General features: G+C 56.2%; 6 protein-coding genes across 6 annotated transcripts; 2 read left to right on the top strand and 4 right to left on the bottom strand.

Moving 5' to 3' along the window:
- Positions 1 to 2,932: 2,932 nt before the first annotated feature.
- KVR01_003511 (uncharacterized protein) lies at positions 2,933 to 4,888 on the bottom strand. Its single transcript, XM_044793595.1, has 2 exons — positions 4,309 to 4,888; positions 2,933 to 4,253 (listed from the first exon to the last, which is right to left on the bottom strand). Exons 1-2 carry the CDS (start codon positions 4,340 to 4,342, stop codon positions 3,223 to 3,225), a joined length of 1,065 nt encoding a protein of 354 aa, XP_044648526.1. The 5' UTR covers positions 4,343 to 4,888; the 3' UTR covers positions 2,933 to 3,222.
- Positions 4,889 to 5,190: 302 nt separating this feature from the next.
- Positions 5,191 to 5,688, top strand: KVR01_003319 (uncharacterized protein; the record flags this gene model as incomplete). The annotated part of the gene is made up of 1 exon (XM_044792423.1): positions 5,191 to 5,688. One exon carries the CDS (start codon positions 5,191 to 5,193, stop codon positions 5,686 to 5,688), a length of 498 nt encoding a protein of 165 aa, XP_044648334.1.
- A 263-nt stretch (positions 5,689 to 5,951) lies between these two features.
- Positions 5,952 to 8,237, bottom strand: KVR01_002386 (uncharacterized protein; the record flags this gene model as incomplete). The annotated part of the gene is made up of 1 exon (XM_044790113.1): positions 5,952 to 8,237. One exon carries the CDS (start codon positions 8,235 to 8,237, stop codon positions 5,952 to 5,954), a length of 2,286 nt encoding a protein of 761 aa, XP_044647401.1.
- Positions 8,238 to 9,073: 836 nt separating this feature from the next.
- KVR01_002429 (phosphatidylinositol-3,5-bisphosphate 5-phosphatase) lies at positions 9,074 to 12,199 on the top strand (the record flags this gene model as incomplete). Its single annotated transcript, XM_044783685.1, has 1 exon — positions 9,074 to 12,199. The coding sequence occupies one exon, from the start codon at positions 9,074 to 9,076 to the stop codon at positions 12,197 to 12,199; it is 3,126 nt and encodes a 1,041-aa protein (XP_044647444.1).
- Positions 12,200 to 12,710: 511 nt separating this feature from the next.
- On the bottom strand, positions 12,711 to 14,643 carry KVR01_003631 (uncharacterized protein; the record flags this gene model as incomplete). Its single annotated transcript, XM_044782044.1, has 6 exons — positions 12,711 to 13,070; positions 13,143 to 13,613; positions 13,684 to 14,135; positions 14,193 to 14,349; positions 14,411 to 14,472; positions 14,550 to 14,643. 6 exons carry the CDS (start codon positions 14,641 to 14,643, stop codon positions 12,711 to 12,713), a joined length of 1,596 nt encoding a protein of 531 aa, XP_044648646.1.
- Positions 14,644 to 15,079: 436 nt separating this feature from the next.
- Positions 15,080 to 16,821, bottom strand: KVR01_003587 (uncharacterized protein; the record flags this gene model as incomplete). Its single annotated transcript, XM_044792073.1, has 2 exons — positions 15,080 to 15,885; positions 15,972 to 16,821. The coding sequence occupies 2 exons, from the start codon at positions 16,819 to 16,821 to the stop codon at positions 15,080 to 15,082; spliced, it is 1,656 nt and encodes a 551-aa protein (XP_044648602.1).
- Between the last annotated feature and the right edge of the window lie 2,135 nt (positions 16,822 to 18,956).

Genomic DNA, 18,956 nt, shown 5'->3' with positions numbered 1-18,956 from the left:
AACGCCAGAACTCGTTAGATCTGGATGCCAGGGGCTAACACGCCCAAGACCAGAGTTGGGATAACTTCCCCAAGGGGACCAGGTTCGTCTCGACTCTCAACTTTGGAAATAATAGTATCGATATCGCCCGGGGCATGGCTGTGGCGTCTGTGCAGTTGCAGAAGGACAAGATCGCCTATTTCGAGCTCGGGAACGAGCCAACAAACTATCCCAGTTCCAGATGGAACTTCAGCACCGACGCGTACGTTGCGCAGTGGAAGGACTGGACAGCGCAAATCGACGCAGCAGTGAACGAAGCGGTGGGCGCGAACGAGTCTGCCTTCCCAAGTGAGCGGTGGTGGGCTTCTAGCGCCACCACAGACCAGACAGGTCTTCATGTTCGCCCCGCGGACATTATCCCCGCTGGCATAAATTCGAACAACCAGGTTTCTCAGTATTCCATCCACTCGTAAGTTGATATCGAGCTCAGTCATACACACTCAACGTGGGAAACCACCACCCCCAACACCATTTAAATGTATTACACTGTCATGTGAGGTCGAGAGTGCAGTCCCTCCGAGAGAAAAGCGCCACCTTGATCCCCCACCCACAAAACCCACATTTTTACACAAGTACTTGGCTTGAAGCTTTCAGATCTCATAAACTGACCAAAAATTAGCTACGAGTTCAGGTGGGTAGTCTGGTTCATAACCCGTTTGCCGGCGAAGCCGCATACCGTCCCTTCACCAGTACACCAAGGTAAAACTTGAAAAATTATGGTTAGATAACAGTATAACTTAGCACTTGTGATCCGGCTCGCCTCAAGCTGGCTACCATACCGAACATCCTCAACCATACTGGCCTCCTCCGGTACGCCGATGAGGAGATTTATCCTTCCGCAAAGGCGGCGATGGAGGCCGGCTCAAAATGGGTGATCGGCGAGTTCAACTCGATCTCATGCTCTGGAAACCCCAACGTCTCAGACACGTTCGCGCAGGCACTGTGGGTCGTCGACATGGAGCTCATCTACGCCGCGCGCAACGCGTCCTCGGTGCACCTCCACCAGGGTGCCACGCTGGTCTTCCAGAGCAACGACCAGTCCAACAGCGCCGGCGAGAACGGAACCCCCGGCTTCTCGACCTACAGCTTCGTCTACCCGCGCAACAGCTCCAAGCGTGGGGAACCCCGGGCCCTTCCCAGCTTTGTCAGCCTGCTTTTTATCACGGAGGCTCTGGGCGACGGCGCTCAGGTTGCGGCCCTCGAGACGCCTGCCGGTCTCAACAAGGACCATTTCTCATCCTATGCCTTTTACAGGGATGGTGCCCTGAACAAGATTGCACTGGTCAACATGAAGCCGTTTTACAAGAACTCGACTGAGGACTTTGCTGTAACCGTCGACCTGTCGCAGTACACACAGGATCTAGAGTTCCCGGCCCAGCTCAAGCGTATGACCGCTCCGCATGTTGATGAGGGGAAGACGGAAGTGACCACTTGGGCGGGGCAGTCTTTCAAGAACGGTGATGCGACTGGGGAGCTTGATATCGAGGAGATTGGTTCCGACGGGTTAGTAAGGGTGAGAGGAAGCGAGGCTGTTCTCGTCTTCCTTGACAGCAGCTCCGTGTACTCCTCATAGAAATTCGACTGTGATCGGGTTTGGATATCATAAATTCAATGAAGCTTTGAAGGCTGGTGTCTCCAGCACAGATACCTTCACAAGTGTGTTTGGCGCCGTAGTAGTAGTAGTATACATTTGGGCACTGCTCAACATGAGCCAGGGTTGCCCAGGTGTCTGCGACGAGGTGTTGTAACAGCTAAATTTTACCCCGAGTGTTATTGTAGCAAGTGCCTGTTTGCCTCGCAGCTGCAAGTTGGTGTGTTTGTAAACATTCACTTGAAATTCCCCCTGGCCACGGCAATCATCGACTATGATGCAGGAATGTATTCTCAGGGTCCCATCATCTGATAGTTTCCACGTGCTTCAATGTTGGCACCTGTGCAGTCTTGAATTTACTGTAGATGAATTTGTAAGTCTGTCAGCTATTGAGGACTAGGTCAATGACAGGAAGAAATGTACATATCACTACTTCTCAAAATGTAATTAAGCCACCAGGGTCCTAGAGGGACAATGCATCCTCCTCCCACTTGACCAGTTTTGACAATGCCCCTCGATCTCGTCTCTCATGTTGCAACAAAGAACTCAGCAGCTTTGTAAGTCCGAAGTCAGGGCCACACCATGAATCATGTCTTGAAGCGTCTGTGCAACCTAATGACAAGCCAAGACTCCTCCACCTATCTCAACTCTCAAGAGGGATACCTTCATTCTATAGGAAAGATTCTATACATAAAAGCTTGACTCATAGCACTTGAGGGGAAGATAACTGGTGTAGTTCATATTCTACTTATGAGGACCCTGTGTATGTCTTCGGACTTATACGGATTAAACAAAATCAGCTATGTGCATCAACGAGGTTGGTCGAAGCCTATGACGGGGCCGGAACTATGCCCGCACGTCCCAGTCGATGATGCTGGTGATCATTCCAGTCAGGGGACAAGACACAATGTTGCCGAGATGCAACTTCTTGTGTGCCCGATGAAATGACCTGGCATCGAGGTTGCTGCTCTTGACCTTCTGAGGATCACGCCGGAGAAGACACAGAAGCTCCTTGAGCCGGAGAACCGGGTCACGACAACAGCGCATCATAAAGTGTCCTATAACAGCAGTAATAACCATTCCCACCTAATGGGCACACCTATGTGTATAGATATCATACGGACCGTCAACAGTAAGTAAAGTGGTATCTGTGACGGTACGGGTTAATAAGTGATAGATTCCAAGTTGGGGCAACTTGGAATTGTGGTCTTTTGGCCGGGGGGTCTGTGGCGTACCACTCCACGGGTCCGTCTCAGTATCCCCAAGCCCCTGGTGCTTGGTAATGTCTCAGGCCTGCTATGATGGCTTGTTAGCGACCTTCCCATGTTGGATTTCATAATTACTATCCTCAAGGATACCATATGAAGGCGCCATTCATGTCCTCAGACATATACGGAATAGAAGCGAAACCACTTAGTTGATACATACGAACTTCTAAGACTTCTTGTTCACCAGAATATGGAAGCATAGGAGGGAAGAGTCTGCCGGCTGCCCTGGTGAACTTAGAGATAGAGTAAATTACATAAAAGGATCATCTCTGTAATCAAATATCAACAGGTCTTGAGAACCGTCTGAGTTACCGGCAATGTAACTCAAGCGGCTTGCACAGCCTGTAGCGGGCCTTCAGGCAGCTGGCTGGCTGCTAGATTGCATTGGCGGAATAGCCTGACCTCGTGTTCAGCAAATGCCCCAACAACAGAGTGTAGGAGTCCTCGGTTGTGGAAAAGGACGAAGTCCCCAGCCTCCCAGTCATGCGCGTACACCTTGTTTGGCGCGATGCCTGGCCTCTGCAGACGATATACTATTTCTCTCACCTGCTCCAGGTCATCGACCACAGTCCCATCCTTCAGGTGCAGCCTCCTGACGGCAGAAGGATGCACCTGCAGAGCCAAGTCCCCGGTGACTGGGTTACGCCAGCACATTGGCAGGATCTGGATCTTGTCCTGCTCGATCTCAGGGAGTTGATCCAGGGGCAGCTCCTTGTCCTCGCTGACCAGGCCGAGCCCGGTGGGTCTCGACTTGGCACTGCTCATCCAAATGTAGGGGTGGGCAGCGTATTCGACCTTGGTGGTGCGCGCAAACTCCTGGTCCTCGGAAGACAGCTGGTCGAACATGTCGTAACCGCTGACGAACGCAGTCGTGCCTAGCGGAACATGCAGCTCGTCGCCCGTCCCGTCGTCGTACCGGCAGATTTGTCGGCGGCCGCCCGGCACCTTGACGGCAAGGAGGGTGGTGACAATAGGGGGGGCAAAATCATAAAGTGATGCGTCTATATGCCACCTGTAATAGCGCGTGTAGTCTCGGTCGTCCTCGGGCGGGATCGAGGTTGCATGGAAGGTCTTGTGGTGGGGGTGACGCAAAGTGAAGTCCTTGAGACCCTCATACTCAGACACGAAGCCATTTCCGATGACCTGTACTTGCGGTTGGGAAGGGATGGTCTTGAGGTCAGGGTGCAGGATAGATCGCTTGGCGTCGAGGGTTTTGCCATGACCGTACGAGGTGGCCGTGGGGTCGAAGCGCCGGGTGATCTCAAACTGAGCCTTGGGGCTGACGTGGCCCTGATTCTTGAAGACGAGGACTTGGTGGTTGAAGAGGGCATCACGGATGACAGCAAAGTCGGCATCTGCACCCCATCGTCAGCCAAAGCTCGAGGAGGCGTGTGTGACAGGGATACTCACCGACGAGGTTACCGATTAGCCCTGGTGCAGGCATTACGGGTATGATTCTCGTTGTGCAGATAACAAATACAGATACCGGTACGTGTCACGCGGTTCTCGCACTCATAATGACATCAAATCTTACCCGTCATGTTTTCAATATCGACATTTGAGACGACGGCACCCAGACGAGGTCTGGTGGCGTGTGGTCGCTCTGAGAAGTCCAGGGGATGAACAGTGATGCGAGACATGGCCTGCTTGTCTTTGCTGTGTCAAACACGGCACGTTTGGGGAATTGTTTCGGGAGACGTCAGAGGCGCAAATAGGAAGCGGCCAGTCTTGTGTGAGAATGAGCGTGTGTATTTGCTTGAATGTGGTGGTCAAGTGGTGCAAGAGGAAAAGGTTGAAGAATTGGGCAGTGGACGGACGCCGCCTCTTTATACGGACGGGCCCATCAATGCTTGCGTCGGGGCCGGCCGCTTGGGAGACGGCGGTGGCAGCCGGTGACAACCGTTCCGGCAGCGCTTCCGTTGCTGATCAGAGATAAGTGTGATACAGAGACGGGACAAGATAGACAACATAGAATTACCTGACACTTTCATGAATTATTCGAGGAGGTGTGTGCTGCAGACAGCTGGCAACCAAGAATGGAGCTGTACGGAGCAGCATGTCAACAGCAAACCACTTACGGAGGGAGTGCCTAAGTACCTTGGTACCTTGGTACCTACCTAGGTACTTAGTTACTGACGGCCTGCAATGGGTCTGCGCCCATTGAGCTCTCTCTATCTCTCTCGCTCTCGCCCCCTCCCCGAAGTTAACCTGAACTCCGTATTAAGCAGCCGTTGTAAGAAAGGCAAAATCACACATCTATCTACCTAGGTATCAATCTGGCTGTAACACATCATGGCCCTCACTCCCGTCGCCCAGGTCATCACGCCCAATGACCACGACCAGCAGCCCCGCTACCCCACTCGGTCCATCTTCCTCGCCGGGCCTACAGACTTCAACTGGCGGCAAGGCTTCATCACCGCCCTCAAGCAGCGCCTCACCGCCGTCAACATCACCATCTTCGACCCCTTCCAGCCAAGGTGGGACGCCACCTGGAAAGAGGACGTCGACACGGACCCGCGCTTCGCCGCCCAGGTCGACTGGGAGCTCTCCCGTCAGGAAGGGGCCACTACTGTCGCCGTCTTCTTCCACGCCGACAGCCAGGCCCCCATCAGCCTGCTCGAGCTGGGGCTATGCGCCCGCTCCGGCAAGGCCGTGGTGGGGTGTGAGCCGGGGTACTGGAAGAGGGGCAACGTGCAGGCCGTCTGCCGCCGTTACGGGGTCCCGCTGGCCGACAGCCTGGACGGCCTCGCGCATCTGGCGGCGGCAAAATTGGCTAGGAGCAAGGCTTGAGACTCTGTTTTCATCTCATCATTACTTTCTGGAGCTTGCTTGCAGCCAGCTTTGTGCAATTGTTCACAACAAGGAGCAATGCTATAAGGGACAAGGTATAGCCTTTTTTCCCCCACTGGCCTGGCCTGGCCTGGCATGGCATGTTCTATTCCTCTGAACGCCCAGCCCGCGCCCTTGGTCTCGCAAGATTTTAGTCCGGATCTATCATCAGTATACACGGCCGTGAGATGGCATTGCTGCTACCTCTGTACTCCCTGCCCAGCCTAGCTGAAGCCATCGTCGGCCTCATTCCTCACAGCCTCGCTATTGTCCGCCAGCGGAGCTGTCTCCAGAACGGCACCGGCACCGGGAGGACTTGCAAGGCTCAGCCGCCTCGACATGCGCTTGTTCTTGTTCAAACGCTCCGGCTCCTCCTCCTCTAGCAGCTCAATCTCATCTGCCTCTTGGGCGGGGGCGTCCTCTAGCCCGTCTAGCGCCAGTCCTTCTTTCAACTTCAGGTGGAGTTGCGCCATGTGTTCGCTCGCCAGTGCCCACCCGCCGATCCCATCCTCACTCTCCAGCTGGCTGTACATGTTCCTTGCCTCGTTGAGACACCGTTGAGCAGGTATGAATTTGGCCTGGTTGATCCACGCCTCGGCACCGAGCACACTCCAGAATGCAGACTTCCTCCGCCAGCTGCCCCATGCCCTGGAGCCCACTCCCTGCTTCGTGGCACAGCACACAGCCATGCGCTCCTTGAACAGCGCATCGCCGATCTGCCCCGTGATGCGGCTCTCCATTATGCGCGTACCCCACTTGACTGCCTCGTCCACCGCAGAGCCGCCACGCATGCGCAGGAGCTCCAGGCCCAGCGCCATGGATCGCAGTGTGCCGTATGGTGAGCTGCACCGCGTGTTATATGAATAAGAGGCCTGATCGAGCATCGAAACGACGTTGTCCAGCCGCGTCTTGGACGACATGTTCTGCGGCATGATCAATAGCGCGACGGCCGTCATCTCGTTAGCCGCGGCGTGATACTTCCACGCCTTGTCGTTGCTAAAGTCGGACCGCAGCAGCTCGTACGTCGACATGGAGAGCTTCCAGTCCCTCAGCATAAAGGCGTAATCGGCCAGTTTCCGCATTATAGCCTCAGGCGTGTCTGGCCTATAGTAACCCGATGCCTCGTAGTTGCTTGAGGACGAGCTTCCCGTGGAGTTCCTTGACCCGCTGGCGAAGCCTGTCCACCTCTTCGACAGCGTCATAAACCTCCCACTGATGCCTTTGCGTTTTGAAGCAACCTGGTCGTTCCAGACGGAGATGTTGCGCTCCATGGTCGGTATTACAGACTGTGTTACCATTTCACGGATGAAAGTCCTTATCGCAGTCGCGTCAGACTCATAGATGTACCTTGTTAGATCTGCAGGCCCGCCCTGGACCTCGCTCCTCTCTATGTCAGCGAGCTCTTCCTGGGCTGACATCCATTCGCTACGGGGCAGGGGTATGCTGTCGTCGTCCGTCTCGACGCTCTGACTGCTCCGTATCCTGAGCAGGTGGCAGTGCAGGCCCAGGTTCCTTTTCATCTGGTCGAACAGAGCCATGGTCTTGGTGATATCGCTGTTCTCCTCATCGTGCACAAGTACGTAGTAGCGCAGGTATTCACCGTCCACCCAAGGCGGTAATCTCCTGTCACCATTTGTAGATTCGTGGTAGAGCCTCCGGAACGTCTCGATCGGGGCAGGTTCTCGTGAGCTCGCTGCGATGACGCAAGCCACCGGGTGTGCCCAAGACTCGTGGGCAGATAAGGGTATGCCAGAAAGCAGACGCCTGAGATACAGTGCATAGTAGGGGGAGGTCGCATCCATATCCAGGCCATGAGTCGTTGGCGTGCTGGGCTGAATGAGGTTCGAGAAAGACTGCTCCGCATAGTTCAGATGCCTGCTCACGACGTCCTCGACATCGGCGACCCGTCTCCCCGAAGACGCCGGGTTTGTGGCCTGGCCGTTGGGGGCCTTCAGTAGCCCGTCTGGTGGCTCGACATTCTCCCCAAAGCGAGTGAAGCGGACCGAAAAGTCATCCCATGACCTGCTCGACCCGTTGCTGTCTCTGACGGTGACCTTACCCGGCACGCGCTCGCCGAATGGCCGGAGGAGCTCCCAAAGACCACGGTCGAAACCCTTCTCCCTGGCGAGGCCGTCCGTATCAGGCGACGCGTATATGGAGATGTGGGGGACGAGTGCCTTGAGCAATAGGTTCAGCGGATTACCGGGCTCTGCAGCAGCGTCGGTATCGAGAAGGGAGTGAGTCAGGGTCACGGAGCCAGATCTCGCCCTGGAGAAGGGTCGGGCGGGGGATCCTCTGCCGACGGGGGACATGGACCTGGAGCCCGGTGGTGTGAGGGTCGAGGCGTACAGGCTGGCAGCTGAGGGATGGGATCGTCGCTGAGGGGGGCCGGCTTCAGACTGGGAGAGAGACATGCTGTCGAGGGTGCCCTGCCTCTTGGGCAGCCTTATGGAGGATGCGGCCGTGGGCGGGGAGCTGATGGGTTCGGGACCATGTTCATTGTCCTGCATGAAGGCAACGGCGGGGCTCTCGAAGGGCCGAGAAGGTCGGTGTGAGCAGAGGAGATGGCTCTGCGTCCCTGGCCAGCCTGCACGGCGTAGGGCGAGGCTGCAGCAGGCTTGAGCGCGGGCTCGGGATCGGGCTTCGCGGTGGGCTGCTGAGCTGGGCTGGGCGGACGGCGGATCGCGGACGTCGATGATTCCCCTAAGGGCGGGGCGAGCGGGCGGCACAGGGCGACAATGGGTGAGTGTACTGCACCTGCCTGGCTTGGAGCAGGCTCATGAATATTTCGTGGGTCTAGGGGCTCGATGGCCTGCTGGAATCAGACTCAGATGCAGTGCACGTTGGAGGAAGCGAGCACCGGGAGTTGCGGCAGAACTGGAGCTGATGCCGCCGTTCACATTCCACCCACAGTAGATCCATCGACCTGGGCATCTGGGCATGGAGTACCTGGCTGTAAATTCCTACACCCCCCCCCTTCCCCAAGCTCACACCCCGAGACCCCCAAAGAGATACCTAGGTACTAGATACCCAGATAGGTAAGCCCCTGCCCCGGGTCACGGTGGGGCCCGTCTTATCACCTAAGTACCTAGGTACTCCGTACCTACCTACCTACCTGCACCCTCTTACATCATCCCAAGCCCAGCACATGTTGCTTTCGCCTAGGTCCAGCAGGATATACAGTACCTCAAAAGTGCACGCGATATTGAATTTCAGCAGCTCATAGGAACCGCAGTCCTGATCTGATGTACTAAAAAAAACACCCGGAGGAGCTCCAGGACCCGGCAGTCCAGAGTCTTTCAGTAGGTACCGCTTACCCAAGCCCGCCTGGGGCGAGTCCAGAGCCATGGATGCCTCATTCGGCGACGCCAGACCAGACTCTATACCCGTCACCAGCCCAACCGGAGCTGTTGCGACCGGATCCGGTTCGGGGACTGGGAACGGCAGCCCCCCAACTGCCTCTGTGCTAGAGCCACCGGTTGAGGCTGGGGACCAGGCTCTGTTCCCTCAGTTGCGCAATGATCCTGATGAAGAGTCGGCGCCTGTGCCCCCAAAGTCGGCCTCCCAGGTTGCACCGGCAGAGGACGTCGACGATGGAGACGACCACACAATTGCAAAACCATTCCATCGTACCTCAAGCCCGGACCCGGCAAGTCGAGGTGGCGCCGGAACCGCATCCGAAGAGGAGTATGACGATGGCACGGCCGGCCCAGAAGACGTCGGCGAGGATGGCCGCCCGAGGAGGAGATTGGTGCACAAGATGCACAAATTCAGTTTGTACGAGACGGCGAGCAGGTACTACATCGTCGGCGGGGACGTCACTGAGAAGCGGTACCGCATCTTGAAAATAGACAGGACGGTTGACGATAGTGACCTCAGCATCACCGATGACAAGATCGTCTACTCTCAGAAGCAGATGAACCAGCTGCTTGACACAATCGACGATGGGAACAAGGGCACCGGCGGCATCAGGCTCAAGTGCACCACCTGGGGCCTGCTGGGCTTCATCAAGTTCACGGGGCCCTACTACATGCTGTTGATAACCAAGCGGAGCATCGTGGCCATGGTCGGCGGCCATTACATCTACCAGATCGAGGGAACAGAGCTCATCCCCCTCACGCCAGCCAGGTACAAGACTGACCAGCGGAATGCGGAGGAGTCCCGATTCCTTTCCATTCTGAACAACCTCGATCTCGCGAGGTCCTTTTACTACAGCTACTCCTACGACGTCACGCGGACACTACAAGAGAACATAAGCAAGGAGCGAAACGCCCTCAACAACGGGCTGCCTTGTTTCGTCGACGATAATCACAACACCATGTTCGTCTGGAACAGCCATCTTCTCAGTCCCGCCGTGGATGCTTTGAAAGACCCTTTTGATTGGTGCCGCCCCATCATCCATGGCTACGTAGACCAGGCCTCTGTATCCATCTACGGCCGGACCGCCTTTATCACCATAATCGCCAGGCGATCTCGCTACTTTGCAGGCGCTCGTTTCCTGAAGCGAGGCGCCAATGATCTCGGCTACGTGGCCAACGATGTTGAAACAGAACAGATCGTCTCAGAGGCCTTGACCACTTCCTTCCATGCCCCTGGTGGCAAGCTTTTCGCCAGTCCTGAATACACTTCCTACGTGCAACACCGAGGGTCCATCCCGCTGTACTGGACCCAGGACAACACTGGTGTCACGCCGAAACCGCCAATTGAGCTGAATCTCGTCGATCCCTTCTACAGCGCCGCAGCATTGCACTTCGACAACCTGTTCGAACGTTATGGCTCTCCCATATACGTTCTCAACCTGGTCAAGGCAAAAGAGCGGACTCCACGCGAGTCAAAGTTGCTAGAAGAGTACCGCAAGGCAATCACATACCTCAATCAGTTCCTACCTGAAAAGCACAAGATTATCCAACGCCACTGGGACATGTCCCGTGCCGCCAAGGCCCGAGACCAGGACGTGATTCAGACCCTGGAGAATATCGCAGAAGAAGTCGTCTTGACGACTGGCTTCTTCCAAAATGGTGATGGGGTCATCAATGCGACGCGAGTGCAGAATGGCGTGGCTAGAACAAACTGCATCGACTGCTTAGACCGCACGAACGCCGCGCAATTTGTGATCGGCAAACGAGCTCTTGGCCACCAGCTCCATGCCCTGGGCATCTTGGGCGACACTGCTATAGAATATGACACTGACGCCGTCAATCTTTTTACACACATGTACCATGACCACGGCGACACAATTGCGGTGCAATATGGCGGTTCGCAGCTCGTCAACACCATGGAAACATACCGCAAAATCAACCAGTGGACGAGCCACTCACGGGATATGATCGAGAGCTTCAAGAGGTACTACAACAACTCCTTTATGGATGGACAGCGGCAAGAGGCGTACAATTTGTTTCTGGGCAACTACATCTTCGCGCAAGGGCAGCCTATGCTGTGGGACTTGGCCACGGACTACTATCTGCACCATGCTAGTCCGAGGACTTGGTCAGTGACGAGCAAGAGGAGCTACATCCAGTGGTTTACCGCCGAACATCTGAAGGAGCGCTCGCTCCCCGACTATCACCCGCCAAAGGGTTCCGAAGCCAACCTGCCAGTTTCCTATTTCGACGATTACTGGCTGGAGTACTATCGCCCTTTGACTTTGTCGTCGTTTCAGAAGATGTTCCCTTACAAGATGAATTCGACTATCAAGTATATCCCATTCAAGTCGACGCAGGACGGTCGTTATGACCTGAGCCCTTTCCGCGTCCGCACTGATGCAGATGGAGACTCACATGACAAGAGGCGACACAAGAAAGGCGTCACCATCCTAGACCCTCACGAGATTGCCAAGGCCGACGGCGACGATGATGCAGCCTCCATCATGTCTGGGAAGGGAGACGGCCCGAACAAAGGCGGTATATCACTCCAGAGATGGCTACAACCTGTGGCTCATGACAAGGCAATTTATAATGGCAGCCCTCACAGCATTATGAAGGAGCCCTCGACTCCTATTGTCAATGGAAATGTCCAGCAGCCAATAGACCCTAACCAGCCGAAAACGAAGCCCACACCACTGGAGAAGTCGCGGCAGGCTCAATGGACATTCACCAAAGTCGTGCATGAATCTCTCAACCCCTCCGTCAGCAACCAGGAAGCAGAGGACTACGATCGCTACATCAGCCACCCACAGAACCTTCCCCTCGTCGTCTCAGCTGACACACCAGCCGAGGCAGTGGAAGGTGAGTATCAGGAGTATCTCAACGGGGCATGGCAGAGTGACGGCCTTCTCCTCGTTCCTCCGGGTTCCTCGTCAGGCGCCCCAGGCACGAGCAATGCGGAGGACTACTACCACATGTACTCTGAACTCCTCAAGGTCGGGGAAGACCCTCTTACTGTGAAAGAGGAGGACGCCCAGAAGAAGCGCTACAAGGCTTATGGAAAGTGGTTGCGCGGAAAGTCGCTGTTCAAGCAACAGCCTATCGACTAGAAGTGGGTTTCGTCGGACGAGGATTGCCAGGATTTGGGAGGAAGGGCGTGGGGGATCGATGAAGTGGTAATGAGGCATGTGTGAACCCGTCAGCCTTATTTTGTCCCGAAGCATTTTCCTAGAATCGACTACAGAAGATTGACCGAAAGAAACGGTGTCTGGCATCTCGGGCGCTGTCAAGTTTCAATGGGGTGCAAAACAGGCGCACGACTATGCGAGAAAGAAGGGAGCGGACAGCCGGCGTCCCGGGTTTTGCCGTATGGGTTCCTTTTGCAAGCAAGCCGCCTGCCTAAGTACTTACTTTAGCATTGGCTTTATCTACCATGAGTCTTTTCCAGATCCTTGGCCGTAGCGAGAGAGAATTTGCACACCGAGAACTGGCACTGTGTTGGTGTTGGGGACTGGCAAGATCGGAAATGTTCGTAAACATAAAGTCAGTGAGGTTCATCCAGGCCTAGCCAAAGGCCTAGTCAAAGTAGCGTGGTGGAATTGATGACGAAGATCTTCCGATTCATTTAAAAAGTCGAGCAACCAGCGGCTCTTTCGAAACCAATAGCGCCGCCTTGTCCGCCAGGTCCTCTACGACCCCATCTCCGGTGCCCTTTGCAGCGATCGTAAGCATAGAAGCAGTCTTGATGAGCTCGGCATCTAGTTGTGCGAAGCGCTCGCCCAATTGATCCCGCTCGTCGTGCACCGTCATGTAGCAGATGACAAGCGCCTTGATGAGCTCGTCCTGGTAGGCCGGGGTGGATAGTCGCGGCCAGCAGTTGGCGATGACAGCCTGCAGGCCCTGAATCGCTGCAGACAAGGTGGCGGGGGCGAGGTAGGCGAAGGGATTTGACAGCACCTCGCTGTGCATTGGAACAAGGTCCTGGCCACTCAATTAGCGTCCCGTCCATGTTGGCATTTGGAAGGGCGACGGGGCTGCCATGACTCTACTGACCTTGAGGTGCTTTACGGAGTAGATCTGCATCTCATGCAGTATCTTGGCCGTCTGTATCAACAGAACTTCCACAATTCTAACATGTTCCTTGACGTGGAAGTATGCCGAAAACACGCCGTCGCGCAGTAGCTTGTCAAGCAGTTTGCCCTTCGGAGAAGCACTGTGTGGTTCCACCTTTCCGGTCTTGGACTCCGTCTTCCTCGCCAGGCTCAACAGGGCTGTGTATGCCGCTTCCAGTAAGAGAACGGAATCCTCCTCTGGGGTGATACTCGGCAGAAAGTGCAGCGTAGGGAACACTGCGTCTCCAAAAACACTGGCCAGACCTGTATCGCGCAGTATGTTTGACGGAAACTTCTCCAGGAAAACGTTCAAGATGAGAAGACCGCGCCTTCGAATTCTTGTTGTTCCATCATCTAGGAGGGCTAGGAGGACGGGAATGAAAAGGGGCCACTGTTTGCTCAAGATGTCCAACTATGACAACCCTGTTAGCTGGCAGAAACGACCAAAGGGGAAAGATGTCCAGGCTCGTAGCCAAACCCACTTCTGCAGTCAAAACCACCCAGTGAAATACTGCGAGTGCTCTGTGGTCCTCGTATTTCCAGGGCTTCACCTCTCTCGTGTCATCTGCTAGACCGCGGTGGGGGTCTTCCTCTTGGGAGAACTCTGCTTTCCTCCCTGAAGCCGTGACAGCCTTTGGCCGTGACTTGGAGAAGGCAGGGCGAAGGTATTCCTTCAATATGGTTTGGACCAGATCAGGCTGGTTCCATTTGTGCAGAAGCTGTTGGGACAAGAGATCTCGTGCGACCTCGCACGTCTCCTGCGCCGTCCACGGGTCTGTCACACCGGGCGCCGTGAACGAGATGACAGTGAGAAGCGTATCCACGCTGAAGGTAATGGAGTAGTCACTGTGCAAGATGCGTAGAATACTGAGTCCATAGGGTGCTAGGTCACGGCTTCGGTGGGCAACTTGCTCGTACTCCGGGCAGTGGTCGTCTGTAGTCTGGTGAGGAGCATGTCCAAAAGCGTCACATGGGGAATTGCCGACTGTACCTGAGACTTGTCCAGTCCCAGCACCTGGACATGGTGAGACCGTGCGGCCAATGTATTCGCAAAGCTGCTGTGCTGAGGCGGTGTGCTCTGGCTTCTGCGGCGTGCTGTGCGCGTGCTTCAGAAAGGCGAGAGCCGCCACGAGGCCTGTCCGCACATCCTGGAGTGGCTCGGATTAGCCGCAGTCACGCAGTCGGGTCTGCATTCGTCCTTTCACTTGCCGTCTGTTTCAAGCCCAGTATGTCCTCTGTGATCCGTACCAACGTGAGATGACCCGGCAGCGCTACCGGTAATGGGACGAGACGTTAGTCGGGACGGCCACGTTTAGAGTGCATGGAATGATCGGTTGGGCGGACGAACAAGCACCTATTGACCGCCACTCATCATCGGCTGCCAGTGGGGGAATCTTGTGCAAGCTGTCGATGGCGGCAATAGCACTGGCGAGGGCCGACATGCTTGGGAACGTCTGCCCGCAAAACAGGCGTTGCGTTTCACCTCCTCAATAACGGCTTGCAGAAAGCGAACGCATCAAGCCGTAGGTGGTGACTCTCCGTAGTGCCAGGGGTTGGCGGCTGTCACACTTGCTTTGGGGTGGCAAAACTGGGGCCTCAGGTGCTCATTGGCAGCAGGTCTGGCGGACCACCGCCCGCAAACTTGGGCTCTCAGCCCTAAGAGCCCGACCACCCCTCCCCCCCAAAGAGCCTACCACAGCATCGGACACAATTGCGTGGGGCAACTCCAGACACGTCCGAACAAAAGTTCACAGCTATGGCACGAGGATTCAAACCACAGGGTCTGAGGGTATCTCAATTTTGACGAGTCTAAAGGATATCGGCTTGGTGCTTGTCCCATCCGTGCGCCTGCAAATGTCGCCCATCATTTGGGTGAGACTAGATGGGGATGCCCAGCTCCTCCTTGCGCCTTCGCACTTCCTCGATCGCCTCGGATGGATCCGCCTGCTCGGGGTTCCTGAGCTGCCAGGCCATGCAAATATCTAACGCAGATGCCATCCATCTGCCCGGCTTCTTGATGTCGAGGGTTTGCAAGAGCCTGCGGCCGTCAACAAGCGGCTTGATCGATGGGGCATCCATGAGGTTCAACGTGTCGAGATGGTCGATGAACCTCTTCCACCCTCCTTCCACGATCCCCGACGTGGAGCCCTTGTGCGCGTTATCCGCCGCCTGTACCATCAGATCGTAGAGAACGGCAAAGAGGACCTGAAGTCGCCAGTGCGTCCCCTTTGCCTCCCAGCGTCTTATGGCCATACCCAGCGTGTCTCGCCCAACTCCGGGCGCATCGTCACCGGAAACCTTGCTCTTGAGCTCGCATATCTCCTCACGGTGGCAGACCGCCGCCGTGATCAGATCCGACATCCTCGTAGGCGCCTTGATACCCTCACGTGCCGCCACAGTTGCAACCGGGGGCTTTTTCTTCGGATTAGCCGAGATGGAGCACGGGAGCCTGGCAAAGGGGGCGACGCAAGCTAGAACCCAGGCGTAGTATCTTGCCTCGTCTGATGTCACCAACACCTTGTACACCGAGTCAATATTTGACGGCGAATCATGCAGGAACTCATAGGCGGCGCTCCAGCCGTGCAGGCTTGGCTGAGGCGTGTCGAGGTTCACCGGGTCAGTGAAAATGGTGTGGTACAGGCCAAGCTCTTCGATCAGGCGCACAGCATCGCGAGGGTGCTCTCCTAGGCGTTGGTGCAACGTTAGCCGGAAGACAGACGTACAGGCCATCCGAGTTGGTAATGGCGGCTGACATAACAGGGGGGCTTGCCTTTCAACATCTTCTCGACCTCTGTTCCTACCCTCTCGCGGCTGATCTTGGCGCGCAGAGCCTGGAGAACCCGGGGATTGCCCATGAACTCCCTGGTGGAAGGGGCGATACTAAAACGGAGCCGACTCGCAAACCGGACGAGTCTGAGCACCCGGAGTGGGTCATCCATGAAGGTTTGAAACGGGTCCATGGGGGTTCTGATGATACCTGCCTCCATATCGGGCAGGCCGCCAACGAAGTCCTCGACCTCACCGGTGTGGATGTTGTAGAAGAGCGCATTCACGGTGGCATCCCGGCGCAGCGCATCCTCCTCAGCTGTGCCGAACTCGACCTGTGGGTTCCGGCTATCTGCAGTGTACTTCTCCGTCCGCAGGTTGACAAAGTCCACGTCCAGCCCAAACAGCTTCACGGTTGTCGTTTCCAACTGCTTGGACTTCTCTGGGTTTTTGGCAATCTTGTGCAGGCGGCCAATGTCCTCGGGCTGGAGGTTATGCCTTGCCACATTCTCCGGGTACTGACAGAAGCGCCGGAGCTCGTTGCCAAAGACCTCGCCCGTCATGCTGTTGATGGCGACATCAATATCGTGGCTTGGTCTGCCGAGAAGCTTGTCGCGGACCCAACCGCCGGCCCATCTTAGGATGACTTGACCGCCGTGCTCCTTGGCCTGAGTCTTGTCAATGTGGGCTGCCACATCGAGCAGGAGGGACTTGAGCTGCTTCTCCAGGGGGTCCAGCTGCAGTGTTGTCATCATTCTGGCGGCGTCAGGGCTGAGCTTTCTCTTCATCTGGGGCCGCAGCGGAGACGGAATCCTCGGGCTCAGGGCTGCGCTGCGAAGGCTTGGTCGAAACATAGGTCATCAGTTTACGAGGCCCATGAGGTCGAGGACCACGAATGACTCATTCGGACAAGAGCGCTGTGCCGCGTGCCGCGTGCCCAAACAGATCTCAGGCCCCGTGCTTCCTCTTCCTCCGTGGAGCCGAGTCACTCCAGCGCTCCTGGCCAACTGCAGGCGTCTTTGGGGGAGGGGGGCCCGTACAGGGAAAGTACAGGACAAGTACAGCAGGAGTGATAGCGGGATTGAGGTGAGTACGGAGCAGGTGCGAGAGGGCCTGATGCTCATAGGAGGTGCTTGCTCGTGTGAGGATGCTCGACCGCAGTGCTACCTGGGGTTGCAGACGAATCAGAGCTTCCACATTAGTGGGCCCACCCCGGCTGAACTTGAGGCTCAAAACATGCTGGCTACCCTTGCTCCACTTTACCCACCTCACTTCACAAGACATCACCAGCACCCCACCACTGCTCGTCCGATGTCCCCCCGGGCCCCAAAAAGGCACTGCGTTTCGGCACGTCTCATCAACGGTACCACCAAACGGCCCTCACACCGCCTTGCGATTGGGCCATCGGCCTGCCCTGGGAGTCAATCTGATAATGTGACACGGTTGACATCGTGGCTATGGCACCTAATCTCATCATGTCGACGCCTCCGGCAAGCCGACCCCTCGCCGTCCCGTTGTCAGGACATATAGGATAGCGGGTATCAAGGGCGATTCCAAATCCATCAAACCGCCCGCCCATTCATCGGACTATTCATCGAGGCGTCATGGCCGACGGTGGTGGCACTGCGGCTTCCTTGTCGATTTACGGCTGAACTACTCATTGTCCGACTAAGGACGACTTTTGGCAGGTTGTAAATAGACAGATGCAGCAGGGGGGTTAGGCAGTAGGGCCTCAGCAAGTTGAGGCCATCACCAACCCGCTCTGCAGAATGACTCCTCTCGCGGCTGGGAGGTGAGGCTCCGGCGTTTATGATCCACGCCGGGGTCCTGGAGTGATGGCCCAACCGGTTCAAGCCCTAAACTCAAGCTTTGTCCTGTTCCTCGGCATTTGGCAGCCCAAGGGTGTCTGGCGTCTTAGTTCTCGGTTATTCATTCTCTACAGATCTCAGCCAAGACCTCCAGCCCCCTGGCCCCGTGAGGCCACCCGTGGGAAAACTCCCGGCCGGCCCTGGACTCAGGTTGTTTGAAACCTGCCAAGCGGAGAGGGGAGGCGGCGCCAGCTCCCGCCAAGAGACCCAGATGTTTCTTGAACCAAAGTCTGAGCGCCAGCCCTTCCCAATCCGTGCTACTACGTGACCCTCACCAGGGGGCCCTCATGCTCTATGGGGCGTCACCCCCGATGCTCCCTGCCACACAGGCCGGCTGCCAAGTTTCTCAACCGATGGTTGATACCGCCCTGGGCGGCATCCTGCGAGAACACCGCTCCCAGATTGTCGGAGCCAAGACGGATCTCCAGTTTCCACGCTGCAGTCTTCCATGTTGCCCTGCTGCCGGCGACGGTTGCGATAGGTCCCCTACGTTGCTGCCAAGAGAATGGCGAAGCTTGTGTGATCGCCGTGATCCTCAATTCGTTTGTGATCGACCATGGTGATGTTCATGACCCGTAACTCTGAAGAATCCCAGAAGCCTGACACGGGCATGGCCCGCCTGGAATACCACGGCGTCACCAACGCCGGTGCGCGATAGGCCCAGCACGGGCTACCATGACTCCATGGCGGTTCCTCCTTCCCTGCGATCAGCACTCGGGAGGCCAAGCAACACGCTAAGCTGTGATCAGCAGCAGCCACGCCCGGTGACAGCTTCTCGTCGACCGGGATGAGGCCCGGTCGGCGCTGGCCGTGACAGCCTGGTGGAATAGCCCCCTGAGCAGCATAGTGTGGCATCGCAACTTCGTCCTCCAACGAGTTCGCCCTTTGCCTTGGCAGTTTGGTCCGATAATCAATGAATTCTTCGAAACTACTCGCGGTATGGGTCTCCCAGAGGGCTTCTGAGAGCGAAGAAGCTTTGCGGACCAAGACTCCAAGGCACTACATGGACGCCAACCGGCTTCGCCCCAAGAATCTATATATTGGACGTCCTCCTCGCCCTCAGCCATCTCAATCTGCCTCATCATCATCAGCTCAAGCACAATCAGCCCAGTCATCTCCGG

This window comes from Diaporthe batatas (genome assembly GCF_019321695.1).
Source record: "Diaporthe batatas strain CRI 302-4 chromosome Unknown Contig00003, whole genome shotgun sequence".
NCBI classification, from domain to species: Eukaryota; Fungi; Ascomycota; class Sordariomycetes; order Diaporthales; family Diaporthaceae; genus Diaporthe; species Diaporthe batatas.
Note: the sequence above shows the minus strand (reverse complement) of the source record. Positions and strands in the feature narration are given on the sequence as shown.